This window comes from Branchiostoma lanceolatum, chromosome 2 (genome assembly GCF_035083965.1).
Source record: "Branchiostoma lanceolatum isolate klBraLanc5 chromosome 2, klBraLanc5.hap2, whole genome shotgun sequence".
NCBI lineage: Eukaryota > Metazoa > Chordata > Leptocardii > Amphioxiformes > Branchiostomatidae > Branchiostoma > Branchiostoma lanceolatum.
Window position 1 is genome coordinate 22,857,387 of NC_089723.1, and position 16,716 is coordinate 22,874,102.

The 16,716-nt window shown below is 41.6% G+C and overlaps 1 protein-coding gene across 1 annotated transcript in view; it reads right to left on the bottom strand.

The window, feature by feature from the left end:
- Positions 1–16,716, bottom strand: part of LOC136426931 (uncharacterized) — a 38,649-nt gene that overhangs the window by 14,536 nt on the left and 7,397 nt on the right. Inside the window, exons 2-15 of the mRNA XM_066415651.1 lie at positions 11,335–11,451; positions 10,569–10,795; positions 10,160–10,312; positions 9,428–9,566; positions 7,102–8,524; positions 6,514–6,652; positions 5,941–6,102; positions 5,593–5,633; positions 5,350–5,444; positions 4,828–5,092; positions 3,222–3,518; positions 2,914–3,030; positions 2,220–2,534; positions 1,554–1,862 (exon numbers count right to left, since the gene is read on the bottom strand). Coding sequence (XP_066271748.1) covers positions 1,554–1,862; positions 2,220–2,534; positions 2,914–3,030; positions 3,222–3,518; positions 4,828–5,092; positions 5,350–5,444; positions 5,593–5,633; positions 5,941–6,102; positions 6,514–6,652; positions 7,102–8,524; positions 9,428–9,566; positions 10,160–10,312; positions 10,569–10,795; positions 11,335–11,433 — 3,781 coding nt within the window. The 5' untranslated portion in view covers positions 11,434–11,451. The remainder of the gene's footprint in view (positions 1–1,553; positions 1,863–2,219; positions 2,535–2,913; positions 3,031–3,221; positions 3,519–4,827; positions 5,093–5,349; positions 5,445–5,592; positions 5,634–5,940; positions 6,103–6,513; positions 6,653–7,101; positions 8,525–9,427; positions 9,567–10,159; positions 10,313–10,568; positions 10,796–11,334; positions 11,452–16,716) is intronic.

Sequence of the window (16,716 nt, forward strand, 5' to 3'; positions counted from 1 at the left end):
TACTACCCCCATTCCACTTGGACGGCGCTCCCGCCGCGCTCTCGCGGCGACCTAAAATTGGCCAGATCACCGTGAGAGGGCCGAACTCCTGGAAAACGTGCTCAAGTGGAATCTCTACGGCGATCTTTGCGCGCTCTCAGCGCGACCAAAATGTCAAATGTCGGCAACTTTTTATGATCGACCAAAGATTTCACAGATCACTCAACGAATTTCAGAGATAAAGAACGAATTTTTTTAATGTCTTGTGTGCTTTGTTGTCTTCTCAAACATACCTTCACCTCTTGCATCATATTTGAATGATAAAATCAAGGGGAAAACAGATTCAATTTTAGTCGCTGCACGGTCGCTCAGTGTGTGTCTTAAGCTATATATATGTTTTACTACTAGTAGTTTTTTCTGCGTTGTCTGTCATGTTAACTGTTTGCAATAAATATAGTTTATCATTCTTCGTTATAACAGAAACGTAAATCACAGGATTTTGAAACGCTTTTCGACCAACTGACTATAAGAATTGGAAGGAGTTTAATTTGAATGGAAACAAGTAGTTTTTCGCCAATTTGTATTACACATGAGCAAAACTATGATTTGACCACAAAATTCCTAGAAATTCTAGATATACCACTTCAAGAATGATACTTGTTTGAACTACAAATAAAACCATTCAATCATCGTTGAGCGCTCGCTGCGGCCTTTTGATCCTTTGCTGCGGTCCTTTGATCCCATCGCCATCCTCGGCGCGCTCACGGCGACTGTTTTGGACATGTTCAAAACCATCGCCGAGGTGACGGCGCGCATGGCGTGTATGGCGCGCATGGCGCTCTCGCCGCGCTCCCTCCGCGCTCCCACGGCGCTCTCGCGCTCTCGGCGCTCTCGCGGCAATCTGGCCAAATTGAGGTCGCCGTGAGAGCGCGGCGAGAGCGCCGTCCAAGTGGTATGGGGGTCTAACTGGATATCAAATGGTTCCTTTGTTGTTAATCTGTAATGAAATTATACATTTTTTTGATTTCATATTCATAAAAGAAATGGTCGTTTGGTGTTGAGTCATCCTTTAAGTCCTCATGTTCCATTTTGTTACTCAATACTGTGCTGAGTGTGCTCCCATTAATGTTGAAGTATTATTTAAGGCCATGTTGATTTGATTATATGGATGACATCCTCTGGGAACCCCAAAACTGATGCGAGCGTGCGAATAAAAACAGTTGGGCAAAAAATGTGCCATCTTTATGAAATCTACGTGGCCAGGAAGAATGAACAAAACTAAACACACAGAGTATGGCATACCGAATAGTAGATTCTTCATTTTTGTTCTTCCACATCTTTGTCTTTGACCTTGGAATTGATTCTGGCATTCTACGATATTAGTATCCGTTTTCTTAAATATTTTTGGGTACAATGTACAGCGTATATTTTGCAGCTGCTTTGTATGATTTACAGCAAGGCCGAAAACATTTTTAACGGACGAAAATATATACGCGCGTAGATGTCATCCATTTAATCAAATCAACATGACTTAATGAAAGTAAACTAGATCGGATAAAACATGTGTAACATACGTGTGCTGCAAATCACTCCTGCGTCCTCGTAGTGACCACAGTTGTGACTGCCCCAGCCCCGGTGACCACAGTCTGACAGACTCGTCTCACTACCGGTACATGCTACATCGTCCATCCATATCGGTCCTGATCCTTGGCCAAAGAATGCCGAGCCTTTCGCTTCATCAGCATCTGCATACCCCAGCTGACGACATACCACTTGAGCGTCGTTTAGGCCCCAAGAGTCATCGCAGATGCTCCCCCACTGACCGTCGTGCCAGACCTCCACGGTTCCCTCGCTGTCACTGCTCCCGTTTACAAGACGGATACCTTAAGACAAAGGCAAACTTTAGACATATGGACTTTGAGTTTAGAAAAACATTCAATCCAGTCATGAAATATTCACTAAGATTTAGCTTCACAAGGGGGATTCATTATCTATATGATACAGATCAAAGAAAGAGTTATTCGAGTTTTGTTCGACAACGGTGGCTTCTGTATTCCGGCACTTTAGACTATGAAACTCTCCGTCATTTTCATTGCTTCAGTCTCTATTCCCAGGACCTCAAGCCAATCCGTATTATGTATGTGTACTCCATATAACGCGTTGTGTAATATACAAGAGGTGGCACTTGCATGAGAGGATGAATCAGTTGTGAGTCAGTAAAAGTCAGGAACTCTGCTTACTCTTCATACAGACGACTCCTGCGTCCTCATGGTGACCACAGTTGTGACTGCCCCAGCCATTATGACCACAGTCTAACAGACTCGTCTCGCTACCGGCACACGCTACATTGTCCATCCATATCGGTCCTGATCCCTGGCCGAAGAAAGCCCTGTGGCTTGCTTCGTCGGCATCAGGATAGCCCAGCTGACGGCAGACCACACGAGCGTCGTTAAGGTCCCACGAATCGTCGCAGATGGTCCCCCACTGACCGCCGTGCCAAACTTCCACTGTTCCCTCGTTGTCAATGCTCCCGTTTACAAGACGGAGGCTGATACCTGTAAGCGGAGCAAACAGTAATAACGAAAGCGAAGAACATCACCAAACTTCGGTTATAACTCCGTATTCTTGCTTATGAAGTAGGGGTTTTGAAAAAAAGTACACCGAAAGAAAAATGATGAAAAAAAACATATTAAGATTATAGGCCCTAAAGGTTTTGTCATCTACAGGCCCTAAAGGTTTTGTGAACCCTCAAAGCAGCACATTTATTTCTATCGTATTGATTTACATCAGTGATACTTAAGTCTATTTCTAAAGTAACAGTAACGTACGTTAGAGATCATGATTGTAGGATATTTTCTAAAATTTAATTTTGATAGAATGGTATTTGTCTCGCACCTGAATTGACACATAGATTATTTCATGCGGTGTACTTGCCTGGGTTTATGGTAAGGCCACATTCGTACCACCGTCCATACCAGAGATTTGAGTTGATAGAAAGTCTTCCAATTGCTCCGAAGTTGAACTGTTGTCCACGACCAGATCGCCAATAGCCTACAAATGGGAAAATAGGAATGCTGTGAAGCCGTAGATATTTTGATATTTTGACACGAGTTCTAAAATCATTTTCACCTTTGCAATGCCTGAATCGAAGGGTTGCAGAGAAATGTTTTATACACTGTGACATTATCCTGATTACGATGATCTACGTACTATCAAAGAATCAATACTGTCGATGGGCTCACCCTCTCCGTGGCAGGTCAAGTAGTCACCATCCAGAGCTGATGACGGCGGATCCGTTGAAGCGCCAAGTAGCTCGCAATGGTCTTCTCCATGCCCACTTCCGTCAGCAATATTACGGAAGGTTCCAGACAGACTGTCACTCATTAGGATTTTGTAACGAGTAGAATTACAGAGTATGACGCCAACATACAGAGGTCGACCTCCGTAGCTGTACCCACTCCGTTTAACATATCTGTCTCCGTTACAGATGTTACAACTGCCGTCGAAGGCGAAATCAAAGGGCGTCCAAAAGTTTGAGACTGTAAAAATTGAAGAGATTGTTTCTAAGTCCAGCATGTGAATCTTTTTAACCAAATTATTCATTTTCCTTAGCTTCATCAGAAAACACACCAACTTTTAATAATAATGTTTCTTCGTTTTTATGAAATGCCTTGAAATGGTTTGATTGAAAGATTTAGTTTCAAAAAGTTGTGTTAACACAGGATGTTACTCTGAAACTGTCCCACAAATCCCAGATTATGCAGCTTGAGAGCGACATTGATTGCCAAAACTATTATTTGGCAGTACTTTGGATGTGGAGAAGAATGTACTTTTTCGAGGTAAGGTTAGTGACTTTTGGTCCACATGTTGCTTATAAAGCACCGTTTCGACTACTGTATGGGTGTGGCGCATGTCTCTCAGTCATACAGCAACTTGCGGACTCCTGTGAGTGCCTATCACAAGGACTCTTGCACCAGCTGTCACCACTGCATAATGCAACAACTGCATAATACTTCTTATTACCTTCGCCGGTTCGTCAGCGGTCGTGTGCATGTGTGTGTGTGTGTGTGTGTGTGTGTGTGTGTGTGTGTGTGTGTGTGTGTGTCTGTCTGTCTGTCTGTCTGTGTGTGTCCGTCTGTAAAGGATGCCTGAATGGATTGTCTTTATACTTAGTATGTGGATAGGTCTTCTTGCAATGATTAGAGTTTAGGTTTGCTATGGTACGGCCCGGTAGCAGAGTTTCAGGGTTTGATATCTCGTGTTCTAGACATGCTATGGTCATAATTTTTAAGTGGTAGATAGCTCTTGGGAAGGAGAGTTAGTTGTGTAAGTGTCCCCCTCCTAGCGGCCTGGAACTGCAGGAGCCAATTTCGTTTCAAACTTTGAATGGGAATAACTCAAGAAGGGGTGGACGGATCGCCATGATATCTATTCTGTAGATAGCTTAAGTAATAATAGCATGTTATCTTGTCAATCTTTACTTAAGCTATCTACACAATAGATATCATGGCGATCCATCCACCCCTTCTTTAGTTATTCCCATCATGAATCAGTATTTAATTTACATAATCAATGAAGAAAGTCCGCTGCATTCCATTATAGGACTCTCAAACACGTGACATGTGTCACTGAGAAAGAAAGGAATATAAATAGATATCAATTATGCGATTTGCATAATAATGGCAAAATAGTATAACTCCATAATTGTAAATGATTTCATTCTTGCAGCCTTCTTTGCTGAGATAAGACTTTCATACTTTGAACAAGTTGTGTTATTTGGGTGGAGAAGATGATCAATTGACATAATTCATACAAATGAGGTCCTTATCAAAAAACATTGTGACGTACCGTCTTTCAATCCTGAGAACGTCCACACACTTCTGTCATAGATTCCCAGAAACGCCGGTCCCTCTCGAGCACAGCCGTGAAGTCCCACCACTGCTCCCTGGTCGACGAGGATGTAGTAATCACCAGCGTCGAATGTGTACGGCGGTGTCCAGAACGTCAGGGTTCGGTTGTTGATTGACACATCTGAGGATGTCCTGGTGTTGATGACGTAGACCTGGCTGCTGTTGTAGAACCGGATGTACCTCGAAGATGAAGGCCGTTGGATCTTTGGAAAAAGTAGATATTAAATAATTTGTAAAACCTATTATAGTATCCATCGCAAGGAAAAAGAGAAGCCAGTATAAGAAAGCTAAGAAACTAAAATAGTGTTGCCTTTATGATGGCTTACAGTATCCAACACAATGCTTTGGAGACAATGATCATCAAAGTCCCATACGTAACCGTCAGTTTTCAACTTTTACCGTGATTAGGTTAGTTATTAACACCTTTGAAATTGCATTTGCAATTTCATAGTGACTGTACCTCTGTATCAAACTCGATGCTCCATTCTGTCCTGTTTGTGACATCAATGACACCAGCAGGCGTCAGTGTTCGAAGCACCGCATCCGGAGAGGTGTCTGAAACAGTCACATGAAACGCAACCATCATCATCACCATCACCACCATCATCATCATCATGACCATCATCATCATCGCTTTTGAAATGCATATTTCCCTTCTTGAATTAAGAATCATATAGTATTTATAAACCACTACATTACTTACCTCCCACAAGAAGGGTGACGCATCGCTGCTCGGAAGTCAAGCTGCATGGAAATTGAAAGTCCCAATTGTCAATATTACATCGATTTCTAAGTTGTGAATATAATTCGAAATGTTCGTTGTTTCCGTCACATCTGCACGATATCGAGGGTATTACAATCAAGAGTCAACTCATTTGTTGTATTTTTTTTAATGTATTATGTATAGTCTAAAGGCAACAGAGTCTAGGTCCTGGGCCCTGGACTGGGCAACATGGAGGGACATAACGGGGCAATGGGCAACAGTTCATGGTCAAGGACTTAGGCAGGAAGGCAAGTTTGTATGAATATAAGATTAAGACATCTTTCATACCCGTTTGTGTCCTCTGCATGGAAACAGAAGATGTGCTGTCCTCTCTGTGATTGGTCAGGCGTCCAGGTGATGTTAACGTGGGACCGTTGAGCATTGTTTGGATCTGTCTGAAGCTGTGACTTGGTCAAACCCGGTGGTGACACAGTCAAGATTTCAGCAACCCTGCAGAATTACAATTTAGCCAGAAAAAAATATTTCTAGTCAGTGACCTCTAAACTACTTTACATACTCAACAGAGCACACAATAATAGTTACCATATGTATTCATCTGTCAAAAAAGTATTTCATTTTACATTGCATGATCATTTTGTGACCAAGAGGGTTTTGAATACACGCTCTCTATCAATGTGACTTTTTTTGTCTGTCAGCAAGCAAATGTCGTTTCTAAATGTCTAATGTATATGTTTTACAAATAAATAGTAGTTTTAAAGACAAATGAGACACAAATTCTACTTAAAATTCCCAAAAGTTAGATGAAATGAAAAAAGTGAAACATGTCAATAAGTTAGTGAGACAGCTTTTCATCTCAAGCATTGGAACTGATGATATATAAAATGAACAAAGATAACATACACAGCGCCAGATGTGAGAGCTTCTGCCTCGATAGATGTCCTGTACGTCTGTCCGTCTGCTATGGCGATGCACTCGTTGTCCTGTGGTGACGACCCTACCAACTGGGGCTGCTCCTGGCACTGGGTGTTGGCTGTGTAAACTATTAGAGGACAAGCAGACATCATCTTCATTAAAAAAATATTTCATACGTATACATTCGTTTCGAGGCCCAACACTCGACTTGATGTACAATAATCAACAATATTAATTGAATGATTTATTGGTTAAATCAGTATAATCGATATATTAATGGTTTATTCAAGCAAATACAAGGTATCCAACGCGAGATAACGTTAACAGTCAGGGCATTCAAAAGGGATACAGTTGAAATGTCTTATCCCCACTGAACGTCTTTGGGCAGTGAGTAAGAAAGAAATTGATCGAATACCCCAAGAAGTTCAGAGGAAAACATGGAAACTCGGTAAAAACAATAAAGTGAACGATCTTAAATGCTGATATGCTATATGAACATACGTTCAGCATGCTCATACACACCGTTGCTTGCTAGTGAACGATACATATATGTAGGCGCATAGCTCATTTACTTACCGTAAACCAGAAACTGCAATGGTATACGGCTCATTGGAGTTCCCTGGGAAACTGGGAAGACAGGCTGGGTAGCCCATGTCGCCATCGGTGCATCTGTACCCCAGTCAGTGGTCCCCCATCCCCATAATTGAGTCGTTCCCCACACGGTATACCACGGCCAGGTAGTACTTTCAGTGGTTGGCGCTGGAGTTGTAGCTGAAGGTGTTGTGCTGGATTCAGTGGTCCACCATGGCCATCCCCACCCTCGGGTGGTCCACCGCCACGGGTACCTGGTAGAACTTTCAGTGGTTGGCGCTGGAGTTGTAGCCGGAGTTGTTGTACTGGATTCAGTGGTCCACCATCCCCACCCTCGGGTGGTCCACCGCCACGGGTACCAGGTAGTACTTTCAGTGGTTGGCGCTGGAGTTGTAGCCGTAGTTGTTGTACTGGATTCAGTGGTCCACCATCCCCACCCTCGAGTGGTCCACCACCACGGGTACCAGGTAGTACTTTCAGTGGTTGGCGCTGGAGTTGTAGCCGGAGTTGTTGTACTGGATTCAGTGGTCCACCATCCCCACCCTCGGGTGGTCCACCGCCACGGGTACCAGGTAGTACTTTGAGTGGTTGGCGCTGGAGTTGTAGCCGGAGTTGTTGTACTGGATTCAGTGGTCCACCATCCCCACCCTCGGGTGGTCCACCGCCACGGGTACCAGGTAGTACTTTCAGTGGTTGGCGCTGGAGTTGTAGCCGGAGTTGTTGTACTGGATTCAGTGGTCCACCATCCCCACCCTCGGGTGGTCCACCGCCACGGGTACCAGGTAGTACTTTCAGTGGTTGGCGCTGGAGTTGTAGCCGGAGTTGTTGTACTGGATTCAGTGGTCCACCATCCCCAACCTCGAGTGGTCCACCGCCACGGGTACCAGGTAGTACTTTCAGTGGTTGGCGCTGGAGTTGTAACCGGAGCTGTTGTACTTGATTCAGTGGTCCACCATCCCCATCCTTGGGTGGTCCACCACCACGGGTACCAGGTAGTACTTTGAGTGGTTGGCGCTGGAGTTGTAGCCGGAGTTGTTGTACTGGATTCAGTGGTCCACCATCCCCATCCTTGGGTGGTCCACCACCACGGGTACCAGGTAGTACTTTGAGTGGTTGGCGCTGGAGTTGTAGCCGGAGTTGTTGTACTGGATTCAGTGGTCCACCATCCCCATCCTCGGGTGGTCCACCACCACGGGTACCAGGTAGTACTTTCAGTAGTTGGCTCCGTTGTTGTTGTACTTTGCTCGGTGGTCCAGCCCCACCACGGTTGTTGAGATGTCCACCATGACTGCCGCTTGGCACGGTGATGAGAACCGCTGGTTGGGTAATCTTCAAGGACGAGGGAAATCGCGTACCATCCCGGCTGAAGGGTTCCTCGTGATGTGTCGTACGTAATGGTGCAGTTGTCCTAATGGATAAACAAGAGTTGGGAGACCTCATATCTCCATGAAATATATTATGCAAATCAGGCTCTCATTTGCATAACTTTTATCTATTAATGTCCTTTATATATCAGTTACATACGTTGCATTGTTGAACTGTCATACCATTATGATAGTATGGAGTGGGTTTATAGAATTCCTTCATTTATTATGCAAATAAGATTCTGATTAGCATTATTACCATGTTTATATCAAGTAACACTTAAGCTATCCACATAATAGAAACAAGTATACAGGTTTGGTTGTATATCCCTTCGTGGTTTGACCACTAGCTGTCAGGACCCTGGGGAATATTTGACCCAGTTTCGAAACTAACAGGTCTAAGCTGCCACAACATGCGTAGAATGGAGATATAGATTTTCCTTGTTAGTTATGCAAATTGAGTACCAAAACGCATAATTTACAATTCATTATGTACATCTCTGTCTAAGCTACCTGCATATTGAAATATCATGGAAATCTGTCGTTCCTTTCTTCAGTTATTCTCCTTGGACGATTTTGACAAAAACGCCAATCAGTTCCAGAGTCACATACCAGGGGGTCCAAAATCGACCTTGACTTTTGTTTTTCCAACGCCTACCCACATACCAAATAATCCAGACGTTCTTGAGTTATGCTGACTACACGCATCCGGACACACACACAAACACGCACGCAAACACGCACACAGACACGCTCAAAACAATATCTCCATTTTTCATTCGAACGTTCGCAAAACGTTTTCCAACGTAAAACAAAAAAGTGTGTATTCCACACTGACTTTGGGGTACAACATAAAATTTATTCTAATTGGCTTCGATATTCAGAGAATGACATGGTAGAAGAACAGTTGGTTTCGCTGTAGATATTTGACTATCCATAAGTCTTACCTCATCCAGGGTTGAGTACGGCAGGGGATCGCATGCTTCGCCACACTCTCCGTACACAGAAGCGTACCTGCACTTCACCTTGTCTCCGTCAGGGTCTTCAAACGGGATGCGGATTACAGTGTCGCAGTTGTTCTGAATCCTAGTAAGTTATAAGGTCTATCAATGAAGCCAATTTGCTGTGTGTATATCTTGACCGTCACGCAATCGTTCAAAACACTATATTTCAAAAACACAATATTTCAGGGCCAAAAAAGTGACCTAAGACAGGTTAAAAATGATAGCAGGGTTAAAGGAAACTAAAAGGCATGGTCGGGAACCCTACTATACTATGCTAAATATACTCCAAAGTCAAGTCTCCATCGACATTATATCAGTTATATTTCCCCTACTATATTATCAATTTGAACATCGCGCCGTATCTTCTTGCTTGCCCGCCTGAGATATCGATGCTGAGATTGATTGCCTGCATTGCAGTTGTGATTAACATTTTCAAACTCTACAACTTTTCTTATAGCTTTTTGTTCATGCTCGTGGTGTGTGTAAACGCAAGCGGTTTTGAGGAAATGGTCGAATCTCGGTCCAGCAATAATTCACTGCCGTGACATGTCCATTCGCATCTTTCCGTCCATCCCAAGTTTAGATGCAAAAAAAGTCTGTCTATCTTCCGTCATTGTATATTGATATTCGTTTGCGTATATGTTTCTTGGGCAATATTTTTGCTTCGCAACTTACCTGTATATGGGTGAGCTTGCAGTGATGGGGGATGAGTTGGGCCTTCCCGTGTCTGATCTGGTTCCAAGTTCTACAAGAGTCGATACATTCCAGTCAGGATCATGGGTGGAACCGTCCGGGCGTTTCACGGTGATCCAGCAGCAGCTGGAGTGCCTATAAATGCAGGTATTTGTCACCTCAGTGAAATCGGAGGTATTATTTTGTCTGTCTGTCAGTCTGTCCGCAAGGAATACCATAATTGACCTCGACCTTTGTCTAGCCGTTTACACGGAGGTATAAATAAAAGAACTTCAGCCCCTTGCCAATACTAGATATACAAGTGCCTCCGAAAACAACGTTATTTGGAATTTTTCAAGATATTGAACCTTTTGCATATTAAATGTTCTGCTGACAAAAGTGATTGTTATACCTTACAACATGTGGTCCAGCGTCAGGAAACGTGAGACTGAAAGAGTTTTCGCCCTGCTGCCAGTCCTCCTGTACACTGTAGTCCGTACAGTAGTACGAGGCGCGGTGGTTCCCAGCTGAGGATGTCCACGATCCTGATCCGGAAATCAGACCCCTGTTATCAATGGTGTTCTGGTCACATCTTGTATGCGAAGACCTTCTCCAACCAATCCGATAGGTAAAGTCGACCTATAAAAAAAATATAAAAAGTAATGATGTAAGTGACCAAGCTGGCTAAATTCTTCGGCTCTTAAAGTCTTGATAGACGGTCCAACAGCAGATGCTGAATAATAAGTATACAGTGAAGACTTCCTTTATTATTATGACTGTGATTTAATAGAGACAAATCATTGAATAACATAGAATCTACATTTAAGACATAAGAAACAATCAGCAGATGTTCTCCATCGCAACCTGCATGCGCACAGGAAGTTCTCTGAGCCAGCCAGCCAGTTATGAATAAAACATACCAAACGTATAAGGTATGCAACATTTCAGGCTAACAATGTGGATGGCAATCTTCCAAAAATATCCCCCAATGTGTATTGAAATGCACCCACTTATCACATTGCAATGTCTAAATGCTTCTACAAATTTTAGGTTTAGACTTGGCTTCGTTCAAACTTCTTAAAGTAAATCTATTCTTTATTGTAATTTCTAAAACAAAAATAAAACTTTCTTTGGGCTTATGTGGCATTGATATCGTTTATAACTAAAGAAAAACTTACCACATTTTGGTTGGCTTTCCATGATATGGTGGCTCCCCGGAAGTGAGAGGCCTGGGCTACTCCGACCAGGAGGACGGCAGCACACAGAACCTTCAACATGCTTGATAATTCCCGCTTCTGTGTGATATAAAGATGATGTCTTTTTTTATGACATTCACGGATATTCTGTTATTGTCATGTCCATTCAATATGTAGTCGATAGTTGACATGTAAAATGACATGTTGACGTTTGAATGGCTTTTTGGGGGGGGGGGGTATTTACACACCACAAACATACAATTTGGGTTCGTGCATTGTTATACATGTAAATACAGAACGACCTGAAATTTGGAATGGGAGTAGTTTTTGCAATAGAGATGGGAGAGAAATAATTAGGAAGGGTCCATTTAGCACGGTGCAATGAAATGGAGGGTGCCGTAACCCGTTTTGCAATGAAGTTGATTCTACTGTATCTCTTTTTGGTGCTGAAAAACTACGACGTAACACAAATAAACCTGTCCTTGGCCTGTGCACAGCCTAATGCTATATATATATATATATGTATGTATGTATGTATGTATGTATATATATATATATATATATATATATATATATATATATATATATATATATATATATATATATATATATATATATATATATATATACATACATACATACATACATACATACATACATACATACATACATACATACATACATACATACATGTATGTATGTATGTATGTATGTATGTATGTATGTATGTATGTATGTATGTATGTATATATACATATATATATATATATATATATATATATATATATATATATATATATATACATACATACATACATACATACATACATACATACATACATACATACATACATACATACATACATACATACATACATACATACATACATACATACATACATACATATATATATATATATATATATATATATATATATATATATATATATATATATATATATATATATTTATATATATATATATATATATATATTTATATATATATATATATATATAGCATTAGGCTGTGCACAGGCCAAGGACATGTTTATTTGTGTTACGTCGTAGTTTTTCAGCACCAAAAAGAGATACAGTAGAATCAACTTGATTGCACAACGGGTTACGGCACCCTCCATTTCATTGCACCGAGGCACAATAGCGCTGCAATTCGCTGCAGCGCTATATTCACATACTGCTACAATTATAACAAGAGTCCGTAGGACACAATTCTCCGTGAAGTATTTATAGTGTGTACATTGTGGGTGAGGTGTTGGTTAATTTCCTTTGCAAATGACCTGCTCAGTTGTAAGATCGATGCATGAAATGGATCTTGATGTAAGGTGTGAAATCACAAACAATTACTATCCAGCTTAATTTTGTTGTATTTGGCGATTAATTGTGTAGGGATGGGCCATTATACTGCATGATTGTTTATGATGGCACCAAACATTAATGGTTTGGTCCATTTTATGTTGATCCTTTATCATGAAGCACTATTTCTCTATTAGAACCGTCAGTCCTATATCATCATGTGATACTTAAGTACCTATGCAGGAACGGAATCGTGGGTTGTACTAGTATGTGTAGCCAGGTGTGAAAATTTCACTTTTGATAAGCGGCAATTAAAGAATTACAAGTATTAACGCACACAAATTGCATCTCTGCACAGTCCAAGTATTATTTTATAGCAAATAAAGAAAAGTGTTTAGCTATCTTTTTCTTTCAATACAGGATAGGTGAACCTGCTGAACAGTACGTTTTTACAGCATGGCACAGATCTGATCTAGATTTTCCGGGAAAGTCCAAATTTAGATGTAGATGACCCCTTTTGAAGATTATCAACGAACCATTCAGCCTTACAACTAAGATGTTTCAGAAATCACAAATATGCAGTGAATTCTCTTTCCACGATTTATTGCAGACTTGCCTGATCCATAGCTATCAACCTATTTGCAACAAAAAGTCTATTATCGTAACATTTCCCGAAGGTCAAAGGTATCACCGGATCTCGCAATTCGGTGAAACCGCCCGGAAGTGACACTGGACTCGGCCGGCGGCCACTTTTCTGAGATACATATCTCAACAATCTTTCATCCCCTGCGTTAACTTTTTACATCGTCACAGCCTCTGTACTACAAACTGCAAGTGTGGTAATTTTGAAGGTCCAAAGATCTCCCATTTTCACACTGTGCGTAAAAATGCACCGTCCGTCGCGTGCGAACATACTAGTATGCGAGCTGCGAGTGGACACGGCATACTTAATACACAGACAGGAGGTCACTCTGCACATGTTCGCAGCCAAAACTCACAATTCCCGTTGCCACATTGGTATGTAACTTGGTATATCGTTTGCTAGGTTGCATGTGGTGATGCACGTTGTCTATTTTACAATGTAACAGTGACTATACGATCACAGCAAGTAGGAAAGATATATACCCCGTATCTGCCTGAAGTATTCTACTCAAGCGGAACGGATTATAGCATGGTGTCTATGGCAGGGCAGTGGCATTACCATTAATCGTAGGGGTGCAATTACGATATTGCATTGACGATAAAAGTAGTTGCGGTGTAACAAAGACATCGTGCATCACCACGCCCAACCAGCCAAACGATATGCCAAGTTACACACCGATGCGACGACGGGATCGTGAGTTATAGCTGCGAACGCGCAAGAAAAAGCATTTCCAATACTCCCAGAAGGAGGTCACACCTCCTCCCCGGAGTAATAAAAGTCCGGCGTCTTTACGTACATCTAGTCGAAAATCACACAGCGATCGCGCGCGACTCGGCAGACGCGTAGACAGACATAGCAGTCGCTTTTGGCGGAGCTGTGCTGACGTGAGCATCTGTCACATTTCTTTATGGCAGTGCTGAATCCGCGTCCTAGAAACTTCCTAGTTCCTAAATTCACCCGAAGGAGATATACGCGGCTTCGTTTCTGCTATACGGCCCTATAACTTGAGAATGGTCGACCGGTCTGTCATTGATCTAAGTCATCTGACCATATCTACCCACTGGATATGTAGTGCAGTACATTGTACAGTAATCAACTACATGTACCGTGGTGTACACAGTCAAATCTGTCCAAACATGAGAGGGGCCTCTCTGGCGCTTACTTATTTTATTTACTGTACATGTGTCCTGAGCTCGAGATGTCTTTCCTGAGAATTTGAAATTTACTAGTACATGAACGTGGCCAAAACAAGGTGGAATCTACGGTGTCACCGCACTGTACCTGTATAACGAAAGCTTTCTAACATCGAAATGCGTGCTAACAAGTTCATACAGCACACCGAGATTTATAATTTTTTCACCTCCTGTATGATACAGCGTACTACCGGTCCAGCTGGGCAACTTCGCATTATTTCACCAGCTGGATGATTGCACCAAATACGTTAAACAAATGGGATGTGCAGTTAAGCGGATTCTACTGTTGTTTTGTATGCAGTTGCAGTACTGGTAAAGACTGATAGGCGACGCTTTTGATCCATGAGAACAAATGAGCTTCGTGATGGTAAATAATTGAAGTACCAGTCAGGAATGCTAGACGGCGCTTTGATTCATGAACTAATAGGTACTTCAAAGAAGATAGTTTTCACTTACGACTAAAGTTGTTGATTGCTTGTGAGTTTCTTAATTTCTAAATAAAGGCCAATCATGAAGTACACGACGAATGAAATTCCATTAGGTCAGTATTCCACACACAAGTGAGTGACATTTCCTGAACAATATTTGAATACGCACGCGTCCAACAATCTTGGCAATGATTTCACGTGGTCTGCTCTAGATATGGGGAGGGATGATTTGGAAGAGTCCATTTAGTCCAGTAGTTGAAATCATGTTGAAATAGTAGAAGAAACTTCAAAAGTGGAACAAAGCTAACAAGGCTGGACTTCAAGCTATGGTATACAAAGGACCCCATTATATGGCATACACCACTAGAAAATCATGTTTGAAGATGATATCTTAGGCTCCCGTGCCGTGCTATAATAACTAAATGAGATGAAATTTGTTATGGGTGCCTTGAACACATATACAAAGGACCCCATTCACATATTTGGCATGCATGTTAACTGCAAAAAAAGAGATGTGCGAATTGCCCTGTTCCCATCCCACTGACCCAGTTACATCATGTTGTTCTAATGTTGGAACATGTTGGAACAAATGATCATGCAACCTATGTTGCAACAGTTTCGAAAATAATACAAATAACATGTGCAATGTTAGAATTTTTCTAACATGTTGGAACACAGCAGAAACTATTTAGAACATCAAATAAATGTTGGAAATTGTTCTAAACGGTCACTTATCTCCCTTAGATTGTTGCAAAGGTTTTGCAAATGTTAGAACAAAAGGCAACAAACACCCACTCGGTAATGTGGAATTGACTCTAGCTCTTCTTTGTGAAAAAAAGGAAATTATTGAAAATATACCATCTGTATTTCTAAATGTACTGGGTATAAAATTTCCCTCTCATGGGGCATATTTAGTCTCTACCAGACTAACTACGCCAACTATAGGGAGAACATTTGCCAGAGTTTCACTTGCACGTGAAATATTAGCATATATCCGCGGGGCCTGGTAGAGGCTAGGACATATTATAGTTCAATTGGGTAACTGTTATGCAGACAGAAGATTCCCCTTTTATTTTTTCTGTAGCAGTTTATCCCCCCTGCAACAAGACGGGTACCATTTACCACCTCTAGCTATATATAACGTTATCATTTCTTTGACTTTTGATAAAAGTACATATACGTGCTAAGTTACAGCTTATACTGTCCATTTAGATTTTTTAAAGTAGACAAGTTACAGTAGCACAGATTGAAGCTGACAAAACACTCTAATCTGCATCAAAGTTCACATTTCACAAAACTGAAAAAAAAACGTTACTTTAAACTGCACTTTATGGAGTTTAACCGAATGCCACGGTGTATGCCAAACTGCACATGTACAACCATACTATGCCAGTGCCGCCACCGGAACGGACTATGCACTTGCACTCAATTCAAAACTAGTCGACCACAATTTCTTCCTCACTGTCATCTCGTACTCGCTTGACCAGCTTTTTTGAATAGCAAGTCAGTTTTGTTTAGCTATGTTTTAGGGTGTCAATGTTGACAGTTATATGGACTCTTTGTCGCATTCGGTCGAGCACGTTCTGCAAATGCCATAACTTAGGTGAGTCGCCTGTTCATAAATATTTTCTATCTCTAACCCAAATTGTCATGGTCATACTAAGTCAAGAAAAGTCTTTAGATAGAGGGACTTCTTTTTGATTCAATGTTGGCTTTTCGCTGGCAACTAGAATAAGGCAACCGTACAAAGATCAATGTTGACACTACGTAAGCTAGTGCAGCATGACTA